The 19615-nt window shown below is 39.0% G+C and overlaps 1 protein-coding gene across 1 annotated transcript in view; it reads left to right on the top strand.

Moving 5' to 3' along the window:
- Positions 1–19615, top strand: part of LOC122816264 (arf-GAP with SH3 domain, ANK repeat and PH domain-containing protein 2-like) — a 1594524-nt gene that overhangs the window by 1570961 nt on the left and 3948 nt on the right. Inside the window, exon 27 of the mRNA XM_044089001.1 lies at positions 13275–13397. Coding sequence (XP_043944936.1) covers positions 13275–13397 — 123 coding nt within the window. The remainder of the gene's footprint in view (positions 1–13274; positions 13398–19615) is intronic.

Here is a 19615-nt window from a genome sequence, read left to right as displayed (position 1 = left end):
GGAAGTATGACCTTAACCCATGGGTATAAGAGGACATAAATGAATATATGAGCAAAACATCCCCAGACTATCTTACCACCAGTCCAAATGCAGGTCTTGCACCCATCAGTCTGTTACTTGGCCCATAAGTGTGCTGTTCCTCAAGTAGACCCATTTGCCTTTACTCGCAACAGACAACTCGTGCTGTTTTGCCCCAGGATTCCTTGTCCCAGGTCTGGAGGACAGACACTGCATCTTTTTCTTGGGCGGGGAAGTTTCTTCATGCTTCCCCTCCACCTCCCTTAGTCCCAAAGTTTCTGTTAAAGCTCTAAAGGGACAGACCAAAAATCTTGCTTATGACTCCCTTTTGACCCAGGCAGCACTTGTTCCCCCTTCTTCATCTGGCCATCACAAGTTACCTTACAAAGTGGACTTGCTTACACAGAAAAAGGGTTGGTTCTCTACTTCATCCCAACCTCTTATTTCTCAATCTGACAGTGTGGATGACATAATTCTGATTCCCTTTCAGACACCAGTTTTCTGAGGATGTGCTACAAGCTCTTCAAGAGGTGATAAAATCTACCACTAGAAGTTCCTGTATTTCTAAATAGAAAATACTGGTTTAGCGTATTCTTTTATCAAAGCACACTTCTCTGCCATTTCTACACAGATTTCTATTTTAACCCTCCTCTGCTTTCTAGAAAGAAGATTAAGCAGATTGTCAAGGGCATCCTTCATTTCATCCCCCTAGGAGGACTATTCCCCTCACACGCTTCCTTGAGATTTTAATTTTGCCCTAGAAAAGCTTACTCAGACACCTTTTGAACCAGTGGCTTCAGCATCTCTAAAATGTTGTTCTTGGAAAACCATTTGGCTGGTAGCCATTACTTCTGCCAGAAGGGTTTCTGATCTCCAAGTTCTGGTGGAGTCTCCTCCCTTCCTTATTTTGCTTAAGGATAGGCTGTCTCTTGGAGTCAATCCTTCCTTCATGCCCAAACTGGTTAATGAGTTGTCTCTAAACCAAGTTATTAATCCGCTTAATGTATTTCCAAGCTTTCAAAACAAGGATGAAAGACTTTTCCACTCCTTGGATGTGCACAGGTAAGTCAGATTTTATTTGGACAAGACTAAAGACATTAGGAAGATGGATTAACTGTTTTCCTTCCAGGAAGGCAAGTTGGGTAATCTGGTCTCCAAGCAAAAAGTTTCCAACTGGATTTCTAAATCCATTTCCTTTTGTTACTGTCATTATGGTAAGTCCTTATCTTCTCGTATTAAGGCACATTCCATTAGAGCAGTTTCTTTGAGGCTTTTTGCAAAGGAAGTAATTCCAGATCTATCTTAGAAGCAGACTTGGTCATCAATGCATATTTTCTCAAAAGACTACAGGGTAGATCCTTTCTCTAGATCTAGAATGTCCTTTGCTAGATCTGTGATATCTGGATTAGTAGACCTCCCCCGTTTCTGGACCCTTCCACACTTTCTAATTGATAAGCTTCGTGAATCAACCATTAATATTGAAATACTGCAACAGTGATGTAAGGAAGGACATAATGCAGTTGTTTAAAAACTTACCATAATAATAGATGCCTTACTGATCACTGTTGCAGCATTACATCCACTTTGGCCCCCATTCTAATGTTTATCTTTTTGGTTCTCATGGACTGAGGGGGGACCAGTTCCCTGCTTCTCCTTTAGATAAGATCTTCAGGTCATACATCTGTTTATGTACCGTTATGCCCACTGGCTTATGTCATACATCAGGTGTATAACTGTATGGAAGGTATTGGTTTAGTACACTGGCCAGATGCCAGTTTACCACACATTAATCCATTAGTATTAGAATACTACAACAGTGATTAAGTAGGACATCTACTGTTGTGGTAAGTTCCTTTTTATATATATATATATATATATATATATATATATATAAAGGAAATGGTCACTGATTTGTGGTATGATTTAGTGAGAGAAGATGGTACATATGGAGATTTGCAAGAAATAGCCATATTTGTGAAGACAAGAGCAAAGGTATTTGGGCCCTTTTTAGGATTGTTAACTACCTGTTTAAGAGAACCAGAAAGGGCTTAACACATGCATTTATAATGTCAAGTAAGCATTGGTCTGCCATTGCCAGTGTATGTCAGCCAGTTTAATGATAGATAGTTGAAGCCCCCCAGTAGAATGATGTTGGGTTTAATGGGAATTTCAGCTAAGGTATTAAGATAGCTGTAGCTATCATGCTGAGAAGGAGATAAAGAGGGTGTTTATAGCTAGCAATGGAGTGATTAGTAATCTTGTTTATGATGATCTGGACATCTAGGAGTTAAAATGTGTTGTCCCAAGTAATCCTAAGTGAGGTGATGTTATCTGTGACAAATACCAGTACTCCATTGTAATTGTCATTAGGTCTAAAGACCTGATCTGCACCAAACCCAGGAACAGAGGGAATGCTTTCATTGCTCTGAAACCATGTCTCTGTAACTACACACATATATAAATAAATGTGTGCAAGTTACAGGAGGGCCTCATGTTCAGGCATTTTATTAATGCTCCTGGTATTGGGTAGAACTACTTTAATGCATTTCATATTAAGATTTATTTGGATGGAATGTTCAGCAGAAGACTCTGCATAAAAAACTCACCAGAATGTAAAAGCCTTCAGAGAGGTGAAGACTATCCCTTGCAAAGCAGGAAGGCATGCTAGACAACTTGACCTGAGCTGACAGCTATTTGGATCTTACTAGAGTGACACCAGCTGCATAAGCAGTTATCTTTTATCAAAATCTCTGCATAATTCTGGATGATTGTAAAACACAGATTGAGGCCAGTGTATTTCCTGTCAAAGACACATGCTTAGCAACTCAGTCTTGTCCCACTGAGTAGAGAGCCTAACTTCTTTCATCCCCATATGAACCAATATCAGATCATAGTCATACTTTGCCAGCATGAGGGATCATCTAAGTGCCCTTATTACACCTCTTATCCTGGCTCTGGAAAGATGTCTAACCATCAGCCTGTTTTTATCCAGCCTGGTGAGGATGTTGCCCAAATGCCTGACAATAGAATCATCTGTTAACATTATTGTGAGTGAATGCAGTTTCAGTGGGCCTGAAGGGCTTGGAGTCTGCATTCTTTTGACTATTAAAAGGTACATGTGCTGGCTTTGGGTGTGTTGCTGTGTAAATTAATGGGTGAGGTTTCTTAGTCTTTAGACTGGGAGGCTTAGGCAGTGTACTGTTTACAGCCTCAGCATAAGCTGGTTTAGTGGAAGTGTTCTTTGCAGTGTGTGTAAGTGTGCTGTGCTTATCTTCCCTGATGTGAGAAGGTAGCCTGTAAGTTCAGTAAATATTTGCACTTCTCAGATATTCAGTCATTGTGAGGTAGCAATAAAGATCTCTCAGTAAGCACTAGGCAGTTACTACACTGCCTCGGTATACCTAGTGGTATCAGGCTGAATAAAGAAAGGGCGCAAAGTTTACTGAGATTCCGTAATGGCAGTGCAGATGAAGAGGTGTGATGTATCATGTTGATCACTGTTGCAGGATTACATCTTTGCTATGGTTTAGCTTTGTTAGTACTTTACTTTTTACTAATTATAATAAATTAAATAAGTATGTATGGTGAACTTTTTGTTTAGTTTGCACCCAAGACTGACGTTCATTTTATTTTGTTTTAGAGCAGTTCAAACAAACACTAGAAGTATGTCAGTTTAGCCCTACAATTGATTACTTCTTCCTGTGCACATGTCAGATTATGGGCTTTCCACTTCCCTGCTTTGTGTGGATCATTGCTTTAGCCAAGATGTTTTCTGTTTTTTGTCTTTATTGTACTCCTTTTATGCTGCTGAATATTAAAGGCATTTGACGAAGCTTCTCAGGATCACTGATACCAAAAATGACATGTTTGGTTGACAGAGATGTATTAGTCTGATATACAGAGAGAACCGTAAGTTGTACCAAAAAGAAGGCCAGGTCTTACTTTGGTTTCTCATTTTTGCTTGCTTTTAATGATCTTATTTTGAGGTTTGTATCCATCTCCTGTCATAGTATCCAATCACTACTCATTTTCTACCAGTTCGTACTCTTCTCTTGTCATTTCTTCTGGCTTCCTTATAGTGTACTCAAATATGGGTGAACCCATGATAGTAGCTGTTATGGTAAATGTGAGTAAAGTACAAGAGTCAGTGTGATCACCTTCATCCTTTTCTGAAACGGTGCATTAAATTTTGTGATCCTACTTCTTGCTTAGCGATTAGTATTGCTTAGCCTATTCCTTTTGATATTCAGTGGGACGACTGATAAAACACATCAGCTGTACTTGCAAAGCACCAAACTGAGTTACATGTATCAAATTTTCTATTTTGCGACTTCAAATTTCTTGGAAGAAGGGTGAAAGGGTGTGGTGCCTGAGCATGGGTTCTTTCCTGATGGCCTTTCCAAAATTGTCCAAGGTTGCCTTGCATTAGCAGGAATAGCTTTTATTCCTCAGAAACAGGACAGTAGTTTTCTGTATGGCTATGTGAGTGTAACAGTTAAAGTTCAGGAGTTCTTCTGGATAGAATTTATCAAGTGGCCGTATGAATTTACATTTTAAATGTAGTACATTTAAATTTAACCTTGCATATGTAGACATTTTTATTATTTTCATTCACCTGTTAAAAGCCACTCGAGCCTGGTAGCTGGCTTCAGATTTTTTTCCCCAGCATTGGATACCATTGCACCCTGCCAGCTTGTAATTGGTTATTTGCATGTCCTAGGGATGTGGCCTACAACCATGCTGCAGAGGGAATGTTCATTTTGGTAATTAAGAGTGTGTGTGTGTGTGTGTGTGTGTGTGTGTGTGTATGTATGTATGTATGTATGTATGTATGTATGTATGTCTCTGTCTGTCTGTGTCTGTACCCACCCTCAGGCTTTACCTCTTTTTGCAAGGAGAGTCATGCCTGTTAACTCCTGGTGTGAATTTAAGCTCACCCATCCAATTGTCCATGGTATGTTTGAAGAATGACTAGAAATCTCATTGCATGACATGCCAGAGTGGGAGGATACTGGGTGATGAACCTGTCTGTCTCCATCTAGTTTTATTTATTTCTTGGTGCAGGTTTAGATCTGTGGTGCTAGTACTGGCTGCTCAATTTAACTTGAGGAAATTGAGAATAACTAGATCTCTATGCGTCTGGTAAGTTAGCCATAGGTCTCAGTACAACAGCCTGTATGACATTGACTATAGGAACGACGACTCTAGTTACTTATGGTAGACTGGGATTTTGAGACCAGAGATCCTTTTTGGTAGGAACCTTTGTGCTCTTTGAGGTTTTAAATATGTCTATAACCAAATGCATGTCAAAGGGTGCATTATATTCAGTAAAAGGTTTGACTGGAGCAGAGTACAGAGTGATAATGATTTTCTTGGTTTTGGAAACTATGTCCTTGACAGTTAGTGAAATGTAGAAGGATTTCCTAACTGTAGTCACCACATGATGGTGAAAGAGAGTGAACCTATGTGCCCTGATACCTGATCATTAATTCATATGGTGAAGGAGTGTTTTCAGTGCAATAGGATGCAGAGTGTTTCTTCTTCCTGAACGGGGTGATGCTGCATTTCTTGGCATTTAGTTTGTGACCTATTTAAGTGCATCAGGAATTGACTTGCTAGTTCATTTTGGAGGGTATATGTACTCAAAGGGATGCATCAACCATACACAACTTGCAGTCATCAGGAAATTTTATTAACCAGTGATCACTAATATCAGTTTTGGTCTAAAAAATAAATGTTAAACAGAAAGGGGTCCAGCACAGATACCAGAGGACACCGCTGGTCACCTTCTGTCTGTCTGAAGAGGCTTCACCCACTTGGACAATGTGTGCTCTGTCCTTAAACCATTAAATCATAAATTTTATTAGAAAGAGATCAGAAAAAGCAGATAAAGTTAAAACAGGACATATCTGCTTTGTCATATGAGGTTAACTCCCTGGGTGCATCTTGTACTGATAATTTGCTAAATAAATTGACTGGCCCAGTTGAAAGCACTTGAATCTGAGCTAATTGAGTATAAAAAGATATAATTACAAAGAGATATTGCTGACTATGAAAGTGGGATGGCTTTTGTAGCGGCTCCCAATCAGAAGCTTAGAAAGTATCAGCAGAAACAAGGAAGTTTTAAAAGAACTCATTTCGTTTCTTCGGATGGCGGTAGTTTAGATGGAACATGTACCAGCAATGAGGAGGAATATCCCCCTTTACCTCAACCGCAGAGGGTGGAAGAACATCGGCAGCACTTTCGTGGGAACGATGAGCAACAACAGGGACAGAAGAGGAATCGGAGTTATCAGAACGGGCCAAATAGGAAAGACTCAGGACATTTTAACAACAAAAGGACTAAATGGTATTGATTTTTTTTATGTGATAATTTTTTATGTAATGATGTGAATATGGTAGTGAACATCTCCAATTGTGAATTAACAAGGGAACAAATATGTGTACTTAATTTAGGACTGAAGTTTGTCGAAATAATATTCCTAGATTTCATGTGTTACAGCAAGAATTGTTTAGGTTAATACATAAACTGTATTTAAGAGTATTTTTTAATATGAATGGTAATGAACTGTTTGAAAATGTTGAATGCACTTCTTCGGATGACAGTTTTTATTCGTGACATGATGGTGAAAATATTGTGTGTGACATCGATGAAAGTAATGCATACTACATATTGAATATGGAAGACATTCTGATTGTTAATAAATTTATTCCACCTTTCCATAACAAAGCTATTGCACACTTTTATTCTATGATTAAATTTGCTGGGGAAAATATTTGCAAATGTGTAAGATAAGATATAATTTAACATATGCAGAGTGGAAAGTTGTACAAGAGCTATGTAATAAAAAAGAAATAATTAAACCTGCTGACAAGGGTAATAAAATTGTAGTAATGAATGTGTTACAATATCATAAGATGTGCTTAGATCATTTAAATGTTAAAGAAGTTTATGAATTGAGCGAAAGTAGTAAATATGAAAAAGCCCAGACAGATTTTATGAATTTGCTAGAGAAAGGTGTACGTTTGGGTTATTTTGATAGGAAAGATGTGGAGAAAATCTTACATGCAAAAATAATGAATTAGCAGTGTTTTGTCTACCAAAGATTCACAAAAATATAACTGAACCACCTGGGAGACCGATAATTTCAGCTTGCAGTTATTTTTTTACATAATATTGGTATGCTGTTGCATCAGATTTTAATCACATATGCATTAAAAATACCTTCATATATACAAGATACTTTTGACTTTTTGAAGAAGATTTCTGAAATTATATGGAATAATGAAATGTACTGGTTAGTTTTGGATGTAAAAAGCCTATATACATCGATTAGACATGAAGATGGCATTTCTGCATTGCTTTTTATGTTGGGGGAAGGTCCTTTTTCTAATTTTGTGATTGTTTAGTGAATTTTTTTGTATACAATAATCAAATATATAGACAAAAACAAGGAACAGCTATGGGAGCTCCATCTGCTCCCGTGTATGCCAATTTGTTTATGGCTTTCTTTGAGAACAGATTTCTGTACAAACAAATGTTTGTGAAACAATATGTCAAAACATATTTTAGGTACATAGATGATATGATTTTTATATGTGAAGGGGGTAGAATTCAGGTCCAGGAATTTGTAAAAACACTGGAAAATAACCCCTTTGGGTTGCCATTTAGTGGATTACAGGAAGGAAATAAGGTGATTCTTTCTGGACTTGGTTTTGGAAGGACTAAGAAATGGGTCTATCCAAACCAAGGTTCATAGAAAATTTGAAGACCGCAATCAATTTTTATATGCTACAAGTTGTCACCCTCCACATCTGATCTTATCTCTTCCTTATAGTGAGTTTGTAAGACTGTCATGGTTGTGTAATAATGAGGGAATATTAAGAGAGGAGATAGAAAAATCAGCTAGGTTGTTTTTAAGAAAGAGGTATGATGTAAATATTATAGAAGAAGCACAAGGAAGAGTTCTTGGTAATAATAATAGAAATATGGGAAAAATATTAACATCAAATAATAGAATGATACAACATTGAATAAGATCTGATGAAAAAGAAGAAATGTTTTTTTTAAGCATATATAATGTAAAAAGTGATGAGATGGCCAGTCTAGTTAAACATTATTGGGAATTCTTAAGAAGGGATAAATTATTATCAAAAATATTACCTAAAACCTTAATGTTTTCTTATACAAGGGATAGAAGTTTGAGATATGTTAGTACATGGAAAATTTGTATTTCCATCTATAAATATTAGACAATTGAACTGGAGTCCTGGGACTCATCCATGTGGAAAATGTTCACTGTATGCACAGATTCTTACAAATTTTGGAGGTATTAATGAGGTTAAGTACATATATAAAGATGTGTTTTCTTGCAACAGTAAAGGTGTAATTTATGTACTTAGATGTCCATGCAATTTGTATTATATTGGGGAAACAAAAAGAATGTTTCGAGTTCGATTTTTAGAACACATAAGGGACATTAAGAATAAAAAAGAAGAAAAAGTTATCTGCACATTTTAAAGAAATAAATGCAAGTAATCATTTATTGTTACAAGGTGCAGTTTTAGAACAAATCAGTGTAAAATATCACAATGATTTGGTGTTGAAAAATAAACTTCTGTATAAGGAATCAATTTATATACTGAAATATAACACATTGGCTCCTATGGGGCTTAATAATGAAGTGAATTGGAGATGTTTACTTTGAGGAAGATGTTTTAATTGCTTAATAGTTCAATTAATATTTAATTGAGAATGGGTTTTTGTATTTGAGTGCTTTTTTCCTAAGATGTTATGTTCTGTAAAGGTGTTTGTACCGAGGCGCTAGAACGGTTGGTGATTAAAGTAAATTTTATACAAACTGTGATTTTTTTCGTTATTTTGGATCCAGTAGTCGTGCAATAACGTTGCTGTGGTAGTTGGTGTTGTGGTCATGCATGATCTGTCCTTAAACCATTTGGCAATCCATCTTACCAAGTACAGATTTGAAGACCATCAGCTTGTAGGTCTCCAAGATGGCCGTACACTGATCAACCAATTAATTTCAGCTCTACCAGTGTGAAAACAGAAACTAAGAAAAAAGGACCACTGAAACTATAAGCTTTGATAAAAATCAGTGACTGACTATTAAGTACACTGCCTGGATGCCAACAAAGAATAACTTTGGAGAACCTGAAAGAAAATCAACAAGAAAACATCCTTGACCTGGTCATTACTAACGTGGTCAACCATTGCTCTACACCAACAGTCAACTCCTCCCTGGTTAGATCCGACCACAAACTAATCACCTTTGAAATCCACATCCCTCCCACCCCACCCCCACAAAGGTAACCACCATGAAAAACTTCTCCAAAGCTAACTTTGGGCTCCTAAAAACAGAGTAGTTAACTTCACGGTACCCATGCAAATGGAGATCAGTTGCATGACCACTGAATCATACACCAATGCACTGTACAAATATCTACACAAATGCATGGATCTTGCCATACCTAATAGAACTAAGACACTTTCCTCCAACAAAAAGTTGAGATCCCTCCAAGTCAGAATTGTAGCAGATAGTAAAGACAACCACAAGGCCTTCTATAGTTAATGTAAAAAATCTCCACTGCAATGCACAGATTTGCTCTGAGCTACTGCACAATGGTACCTCCTATACTGAGCCAACAGATATTGCCAATATACTGGCCGATAGATTCAGTGCCAACTTTACCCCCCCAAGGGACCAGTCACAATACCAGTAGATTGCCAGGCACCCAGTATTACTGCTGCACAGGTTAAAACAGCACTGTCCAAAGCCAAGAATGCAGCTTCTATGGGACCTGACAATATCTCTGGCTGTGTTCTACATGAAATATAGAATGAACTGGCACCTCACCTCAGGCTTTGTCCCTATCGAATGGCGCCCTGCTACAGTCATCCCTCTCCACAAAGGAGGAGCGACTACAGACCCTGGGAACTACTGTCTCACTAGCCTGATGAGTCTGATATGCAAAGCTATGGAACACATCATCATGGACCTAATAAACAAGGATATAGGGAATCTCCAAACTCTGGTCCCCACACAGTTTGGTTTTGTGAAGGGTAGATCATGCCTGCTCAACATGGTCAGCTTCTTTGAGTCAGTCACCAGAGCTGTGGATGAAGGCATGGTGGTTCATACAGCCTACCTTGATCTGGCCAAGGCCTTTGATACCATTACCCACTCAGGAATAATAGAAAAACTTGCTAAGCTAGGCATCAACCTCTATATCACTAGGTGGGTTACAAACTGGATCACAGGTAGAACCCACAGTGTGAAAGTAGTTGACTCCAAGTCAGACTGCCAGCCAGTTACGAGTGGAGTCTCACAGGGTTCGGCCCTGAGTCCGCTCTTGTTTGGTATCTACATCTATGAAGTCCAGGCCAACACAAAGGGGCTCTGGCTGACAAAGTTTGCAGATGATTGTAAGTTGGGAGCTGCTATTAACTCCCCGAGTGATGTTGACAGCCTACAGAAAGGCCTCACTGAGACCAACAACTTGTGTCAGAACCATGGCCAAAAAATGTCATCACCCCCTTTGGGAAAAACCCGGTTCCCATAAATTATCACATCGATGGTAGTCCACTGAACACAGAAGGCGTTATAAGAGATCTGGGAACACAGGTTGACAGCCTCTCTTTTGACCACCACATTGCCACTGTGGTCAGAAAGGCCTATGTGGCACATCTCGTTACTAAGGGTTTTGCATCCAGATAGAAAAAGGTCATTGTCTCCCTCTACTCTTCCCACATTAGGCCCCATTAGGCATATACTTCACCAAACACCTGTAACAACTAGAGAGGCCACAAAAGTACCTCACAAAGATTATTCTAGGCCTTAAACATTTGTCCAATATGGACAGACTAAAAAAACTCCAACTATTTTGTCTCATATTGCTTACTTAGAGGCATTCTCTGCTTGACTAAGAAAGCCAGGTCTGACCCAGCTCTCTTAGAAATGCTACATCTAAAGAAATCCTAATCCCTCCGCACCACATGCTCCAGAGATCTCAACCTCATTACCACAATCAACAGAACATGCTGGAGGGACAGTTTCATAACCCAGAGACTGCTCATGCTATGGAATAGACTTCCCATACATGTCAAGCAGAGCATCTCACTGGCCCTCTTCAAGAGAAATATTGATGAGTGGATGGGAAATAGAAAATTCACCCCAGGGATCACTCCAGTGGCTTTACTCAACAGAAGCACTGGGAACTAAGGTCAGGTGGCACAATGCCACGGTAATCCTATGGGCTAGGCTTGTAAAGGCTCCAGGGCCATTAGTCTAGTACAGGCCTATGAACCTATATCAGAAATATATCTGGTTCCAAAAATGACAGGTTACACATGGACCTCCAGTTAAACTGGTGGAAGGAACATGAGAACAGTCTTAGGCAAGAGATCAGAGGGATCATAAGATGTCTAACCCAAGTACACTTTCAAGAAGGTGAGGAAGCAAGGGGTTCCTCACCAAGAGAGGAGATGGTCTTGGCAACTCATTTTACTCTGGTAGACTTAAAGTGCTGTCCCTTTTCTTAGTGCCATGCCACCTCCTGAGTTGAGATGTGTGGTGGTGATCCTTTTCTTAGTTCTGTGCCACCTCCTGAGTTGAGATGTGTGATGCTGTCCCTTTTTCTTAATGCCATGCACCTCCTGAGTTGAGATGTGTGGGGATGTTCCTTTTCTTAGTGCCATGCCACCTCCTGAGTTGAGATTTGTACCATGTTTTCCAGGCCATAAAATATAGTCTCGTTTGCCCCCTAAGATTCTGTGTTTAGTATGAACCAGAAAGGGCTAACACATGCCATGCATATAGTCACCTCTAAAATCTTTAAACACTAGTAAAACTGCAATGGCTTTATAAACTCTTACCTCCCTTGCCTTTGGAATAAAACCCTCCATTCTCCTTGAAACAGTGCCAAACCCTTCACAAAATGACTTTGACAAATACATAGGTACACGTTAGTTTCAACATAGATTAATTGCATTCAGACAGCTTGAAGGCCACTAGCTTTAAGTTTACTATAGACCTATGAACAACATTGTAGAAACGTATCACATATTAATTATATAACATGCATCCAGAACAGCTGCTGTGTCCATCCCATGCTCCATGAATTACACCTCTATTTTTTCCCCATATTCAAGAATGCTTCCTGCTGCTACCCACAGTCTTATGCAATAAATTCAGGGCTGTCTTATCCTATTGTTATGTAACCCACCTGGCCAAGCAATATTTGCATTGATTGAAAACAACTCAATGATGACCATTTGTGACCTTTGAACTGAAACGGTCTGTCTTTTTTTTTTTTTTTTAACATTATTGTGGTTTACACTGATTAATCTTTTTCTTTATCAACATTGGTATTCTTGATGTCAGATTGCTGTTGATTTCAATACGTCTCTAAGTTACCTACTATCTTGTTGAATACTCTACAAGTGATAAATCTTGTTATTCATCTATGTAGACTGCCTTGGTGCTGGATTACAATGTATGGCAAAAAGGTTTTAAGCAGTCAAAGTGAAACAGATGCCTGTTTTCTCTTACGATTTGTTTATTCAGATTCTGTTTTCATGAAAGTATGTTGTGGTAATGTATGGCCCAAATTTTGGCTGAAAAGGGTCCATAGACAAGCTCACATATGCTGTAATAATCAAACAAGTGACTAAAGAAAGGAAAAGAAATCTGATTTTCCTGTAGTAGAATTTGTAGAGTAGAGGGGTTTTCTTTGCAGATTGTTTCAAAAGGCACTGGTTTTCCATCACACACTATATACTTGCTGCCTATGAGATTACAGTCTGCTGTTTCAGTGATCTCTTTGATGTACTAAGGTTATACACTGCTGATAAAAACAGAAAGGTGGCCATGTTGACATTATTGTTGTATTTACTTGTACGATAATGCAATGGATGTGATGCTTGTCATGAAAAGTACACTGAGCATTAGAAATGCCTTTCTCCTAGAGGAGTGGTACATAAATGAAAGTGCATGTTAAACCAAAAATAACATCACTTCTGTGAGAAATGCTGCCCTGAATCCAGCCAATTGATGCCGTGTTTTTTTACAAACGAATTTTAAAATGGTTTATAGTGATCTTTTAATTGTTATTGGGCTGGCTTAGCTTTGTTACTACATACTTATTAGAAACTAATTAAAATACATTGAATAAGTATGTAAGGTGAGCTTTTTATTTAGTTTGTACCCAAAACTGAAGTTCATTTTGTTTTGTTTTAGAGTAGGCCAAAGCTCAAACGGGTGAAGGCAATATATGACTGCACTGCAGATCGCCCTGATGAGCTAACCTTCAAGGAGGGGCAGGTCATAGTGGTAACTGGGGAGGAAGACCAAGACTGGTGGGTAAGTATTAGTCTGTCAGCAGATATGCTAGTGTCCTTGCAACCAAGGTGAAACTACACTCTTCATGAAAATGTGGCAGCCTGATTGTTGTTTAGGAAATGAAATGTTTTATACGTTAAAAGCTTATGGTGCTTTGCCCTCATCACTACCATTTTATTTAATCTGTAGGATTAACACAATGTCTCCCCCTTCCTGCACCCAAGTAGCCCAGTCATCCTTGAGTTTGAGGGCCATATTTCCTCTTTCTGGGGCATGGCCCTGTATTCTGTTCTGTTTTCTTCATTCCCTGACTGGAGATCCTTATACCATTCATACACTTTTGGAGGCAAGAATCAGGTGGAAGAGAGATGACTAGTGTGCAAAGCCAGATGACAGTCCTAACTCCTCCCATGTGGCTTATAGGCTGCACTGTGGGCCATTTCTAGGAGGTACATCCATGCTGCCTCAAATGCTAAATCTCCTGGTTTAACAGTACATTGCTTACAGCAATCACATGCTAGGGTCCTAGCTGCAGGTGTCATCAGTACAGCAAGCCAGGTTGCTGCCCACCACCAGTGTGGGTAAGCTAGTGCAGGCTGCTCACTCCCATCTTCTCCTGCCTAGACCTGCAGAACCCATGCTATTAGCCGAGTATGGGTCGTCTGGGGAGTCTATCAGGATTTTATCCCTGTATACCATGGGGCTGGGCTGCATCAATGCCCCTTCTCATTCACTGACTACCCCTGCACCTAAGCTGCAGTTTTATGACCACCAAGTACCATAGCCTTCCATAGATTGGTTAGATGAGGAGGTCTTTAGCAAGCATGTCTGTTGAGGGCAGACATCATAGGTGATCAAAGAAGTTATTCGTGATTTTATATATACATACATACATATATATATATATATATATATATATATATATATATATATAGAGAGAGAGAGAGAGATTCATTTTATAATTTCAAAATACTGAAATGTCGAATTTCAGTATCTCGAGATGATAAAGCCGAAGCACCACTACTGCGAAAGTCAAAAAACGTGAAACACTACACCACACACGCAAACACACATACCTCCCGACACTAAAAGAAACTAAAACAAAATGCACAAACACAAAAAAACAAACACCTACCCTAGTTAGAAGCAGGGGGGCAAGCCCCCCACACCCCTTCTACTTATATATACTAACTCCAAGGTTGCACTAACCACCAAAACACACCACTATACACTCCAAACACACTCATACACACACAAACCCTACCCCAAATCCTCTAAAAAAAAAAAAAAAAAAAAAACCACTTACCTAACGCGCCATCACAACCTCAGGCTCGATATTTCCAGCTTCGGGATACTGCAGTTTCAACACTTTGGTCTCGAGATACTGAAATTCGACATTTCAGTATTTCGAGATTCCAAGGTGTAACTATATATATATATATATATATAATGTGTATCCACACATATGTATGTATGTGTATGTATTTATCTGTATATGGAGAATAACTTTGCTGGGGGAAAGATTTAAGAAAATGCATCTTTCCTCTAATTTTCACTATACATTCAGAGTGCCAAATCATTTAAGGCGTTATTGTGATCTTTTCATAGTAACCTTGCCATAAAGTGAATGTTTTTCTCTAAATGCATGCTCATCTGTTTGCACTGACATCCAGCTTTAGTCCCATCCCTTTGCTGGTAGCTGCACATGTTATTACCAGTGTCATGTTTTTCTGTATCAATTTGTATAAAAATTAGCTTTTGCTTCAGTTAGTGAATAGTTTATCCACAGTTTGAGCAAGTTAAAGAACTGAAGGGTTAGACGGTGTGTCTCCAGAAAAAAAATGAAAAGATTGCATCACTGACAGTTGTTATAAGTTAGTTATCTCCATGTTTTTTGTACGATTTTTGTCATTTATTAAGTTAGTAAGTACAATGATAGTAGTGAGCCTTTTTCACCTTGACACTAGCCATAAACACAAGTGTAAATGCAAATATGTATGGATGATTTAAAGTAGCCAGTCCACTAGCATGCTTTTGGGTAGGCATGGAGAGTGCAGTATTCATAAGAACCTGTACAGGAATAAGAACATACAAGCTTCACAACAGCAGTGACCAGACATCAGGATTAAACTCCATACCTTGGAGCTGTGATGCATCATCACTAAATATTGTTATATACTTGTGTCATCTTAAAGTCAGTTTGGGAGGGTTCCAGAACCCATGTGGGAGTGGTTGAGACTGGGCAGTATTATTGTTCTTCTGACATTAATTTTCAGTCTTGCATGACACTATTAGCATTTTCAGTCCACTGATATAAACTTTACTTCCTGACTGTATTATTGCTTTGTTTTCAGAATTTAGCAGACTAGCACAGATTTCCAGCATTAGCTGGATTGAAGTGAAGTAAGTGCCTAAATGTTGCTGTCCTCTCCTGGGCACATTGGACAGCTGTCTTATTCTTTGATGGTCATTGAGCAAAGCTAATGGCAGTGCAGGAACCAGTCAGTTTGCTGGCAGCAATCACTGTGAATGCCATTTGTCCAAATCAAAATTGGCAAGAAACACTTTCAACAATTACTGAGGTTGCACCTGTCCCCAGTGTTGTGTGACCATGGAATAAGTATTTTAAGTTGGGGGGGGGGGACAACCTGCAAAAAAAAAAGTTGCTTTTTTTCTCTTAAAGTAATTTCAGTGATTTTGATTCACACGCAGAGTACTCCTAAATTGCCATCTTCGAATTGGCATGAATCTGGCAGTGCAAGTGTGAGTTTATAAAGATGAGTACCTGGAGGACTAGGTTTTGTGAAAGTGTCAAACCTGACCTTAGACATAAAGATGCGATTAATGGAAAGGGTACATTGCCTTTTAGAGAAGGTCACAACTAATCTGTCTTTACAGAAAAAAAGGTCTGCAAGATTTAGATTACATACTTGCAGTTAATTTAAACTTTCCTAGCTAAGTTATTTTGCAAGAAAAAGTCATTCCACTAAAGAGCTGTAAGGGAACACAATAAGCCAGTTCAGTCCAGAAGGTGGTATTGTCTTTTTAAAACAAAGTTTAAAGTTCTGAAAGGGAGAACAACCTTCCCTGAAGAGTTGCGATGAACACCACAAGAGACAGTTTAACTGCAGCATTAGAAGCTAGATAACATTATCAAGCAAAATGAGTTAGTGTCGCAGTTTTGGCTTTGGTTGAGGGGCAAGTTAAGTGAGAAGGTAATCAGGGTCATTAGGGAGCTGTACCTGCATTGGAAAGGAATTGTAATTACCCCAGAATGACAGAATCTTCATCCTGGCCAGTAAGATTTCCTAGTATTTGGTGGAACCTAATCATATGTACTTCCAAAAGGTCTCTGCTGGGTTCAAACCCTAGTCTAAAATTTGTAGAATTAGTAGTGCATAGGAATAGGTACAGTCTCCACCATTCTTGTTGTATAATTAGATCCTTCCTGAGAGGGAGGTGAGGAAATCATTCCAGATGGTCTTTGCAGGGAGAACCAAGGTTATCTTGGCCAGTAAGGGGCAGTCAGAATTACCCGGACCTTTTTCTGATCTTTAACAGTGTAGTTTGAACCAGAGAACATTACAAGAATGTGCCAAGACATGGCTTTCCTTCCTTTAGTCTCAACAGAACATTTAATGTGTTGTCCAAACTGTGGAAAATGAGCATTGTCTTTAGATGCAAAAAAGCTCTGGCATCCCTAGTTTAATTTAGAATGGGAACTACGTCAGTTATATTAACTACAACTCTAAATGTCCTACTCAGCTTTAGCCAACAAATTTAATGCAAGTATCTGAAAGGAAGGGAAATAGAAGATGGTCTGCTAGTATTCAGAGGCCCAAACATCACTTGCTAGTCAATTTCCTTGACCAGAGGCTGAAATGAATGAATCTGTTGGCCTCGATGTTCCTGCAACTGTTTCCAAAGACTCTTGGTAGGCAGAGCTGAAATGTTCTGTTATGAAGCCCAGCAGTCTATGCCATGATAATGACAGGTTCATAAATATATACTAAACTAACGACCACCAGTGCATTTAAAGGCTTAGCCCAAATGTGTTCTTATGTATCATTGGGTCTTTATTAGGAGAGGGTATGTTAGGAAGTTTCTAGAAGTTATGTGGGGGAGTATGTTACTTTGGGCATTTTTGTCAGCCTTTGTCTATCAGACACATGGGGCCAGACCTGGGGTGAATTTCTGATTTCCTATCCATCTTTCAAGGTTATGCTTAAATAGGGTAAGGGATGGACTCTGCTTCACATGGATGGGGAGCCTGTTCCAGAACATGGAGACCATCTGAGACACAAATCTGTCTTGCCAGCATGTCTTATTTATGTCATAAACAAAATTTAAATCCTTGAATCTAGAGGTTCTGATGCTAATCATCCTGTGGATGTGCAAAAGGTTCATCACACCTGGATTTTTGGATGACTTGTATGCCAGGCATAAATCACCTCTCAGTAACCTGTAGGAGAATTACCTGTCTGACAGGAAAGTAGTACTGAGTTCTCTGAAACGAGTACTATGCTGTATGCCCTTTTGTGTGTCAGAAGACACTTTATCTTAAAATGCATTCCACAGCACCCGAGAAGCACTTTCTACTGGGTAAGAAGAACATCCAGTGTGTCCTTTTATTCCTTAAGAGACCCAGAGAGTCCAGAAATGTTATTACCACTTTCAGCAATCTATCACCTTGACATTTGGGTTGTGCCTGAATGACATAGCCATCCAGTTAAGGGTAACTATGGATCAGTCTTAGACTAAGGAGCTCCCAATAGCTAAAACAAGACATTTGGAAAATATTCATGGCCCTAGAGGCTGTCCAGAATGAAGAACTATGAATTGTAACTAATGCTTTATCTTCTTGCAGTCTAAGAAATCTGTTTTGGGATTGGAATGCTGGGACATGTTAGTAAGCATTTCTCAAGCTTGGAATGATCACACGGTCCTCAGGACCATGAGGGATACAGTCTTAAATTTTCTTGTTTTGAGAAATCTGCTGAAACTGGACTTGGTCAGGGATCAGCCTCTGTTTGACCCAGGTGCAGGAAAGAACTTGTAATAGTAAACTTCGAAGGAGATGGAACTCTGTTCTTTTTTTAACCTTTTTTAAACCGAGATCCTGCTGTGATAAAAAAGGAAAAGGAACTTGGATATGTGATGAAACGGACATTACATATGGGTGTCTGTCAGATGGGGTGAGCCAAAGACTTGGACATTAACTATATCTTGAAACCTGCTTCTAAAATGCATTTTAGCTGCAGGTTAAGATGCTTTACAGTTGTTCAGAACGTTTTAAATTGTGTCTTCTACCATAGTAAACTTTGGAACTGAAGGCAGAACAACCTAGTTGTTTGATGTGTTGGAGATGAGATTTCCTCTACTTTTGGAAGAGTAGGGAGACTGAAGAAGTCTTAAACTTAGTTAGAATGCATGTCTTTATCTTAACAGAAAGGGGCATAAAAGTAACTTGCCCCTTAGATGTCTGTCTTTTGAAGGCAGAGATATCCCCTTTTCCATAAGGTGTCACACTAGATGACTGATCCCTAAACAGAATGTGTTGATGTGGTCTTTTGAAGAAGACATTCTCTGCTTCTGACATCAGAAGCAGAAGAGTTCATTGAGACTTGAGAAGTGAGGACATCTGTCCAGACACATGCAACAACTGGAACACCTACAGAGATACCTTAATAAAAGGATGCAAAGCATAAACAACATGTCCTACATGGACTGACTCAAAGCTCTGTCACTGCACTCTGTATCCTACAAACTGCTAGGATGTGACCATCGTCTGGCATACAAGGCATCCTCCAACCCATTACTGATGGATTAACTTCATATCCGTAATTCAAATGCCATTGGAAATACTTGAAATAGGGATTTAAACCTCTTCTGCAACATCAGCAGAATGGTTTGTAGAAACAGGTACATTTTGCAGAGGATACCACTGCTGTAGAATAGATTTCCCATCCATGTAAAACAAAGTTTATCCTTGTCCATTTTCAAGCGCAACTTAGACCTATGGATGGGAAATAGAAAATTTACCCCAGGACTGCCCCTTTACTACTAATGGACAGACGCAGCTCCTAAACACTTTATCCCATTCATGTGTATCCTCAAATTATCTGTGGTATGATCCCAGTCATTCTTATTAGGGGCAATATATAATTATTGACCGTGGGATGGGCAAGACAAATTTATACAAAATATGATGTGTTATTTCGATCACAGAAAAAGCAAAA

The sequence above is a fragment of the Protopterus annectens genome, chromosome 12.part0 (genome assembly GCF_019279795.1).
Source record: "Protopterus annectens isolate FY-2018-M chromosome 12.part0, PAN1.0, whole genome shotgun sequence".
NCBI lineage: Eukaryota > Metazoa > Chordata > Ceratodontiformes > Protopteridae > Protopterus > Protopterus annectens.
Note: the sequence above shows the minus strand (reverse complement) of the source record. Positions and strands in the feature narration are given on the sequence as shown.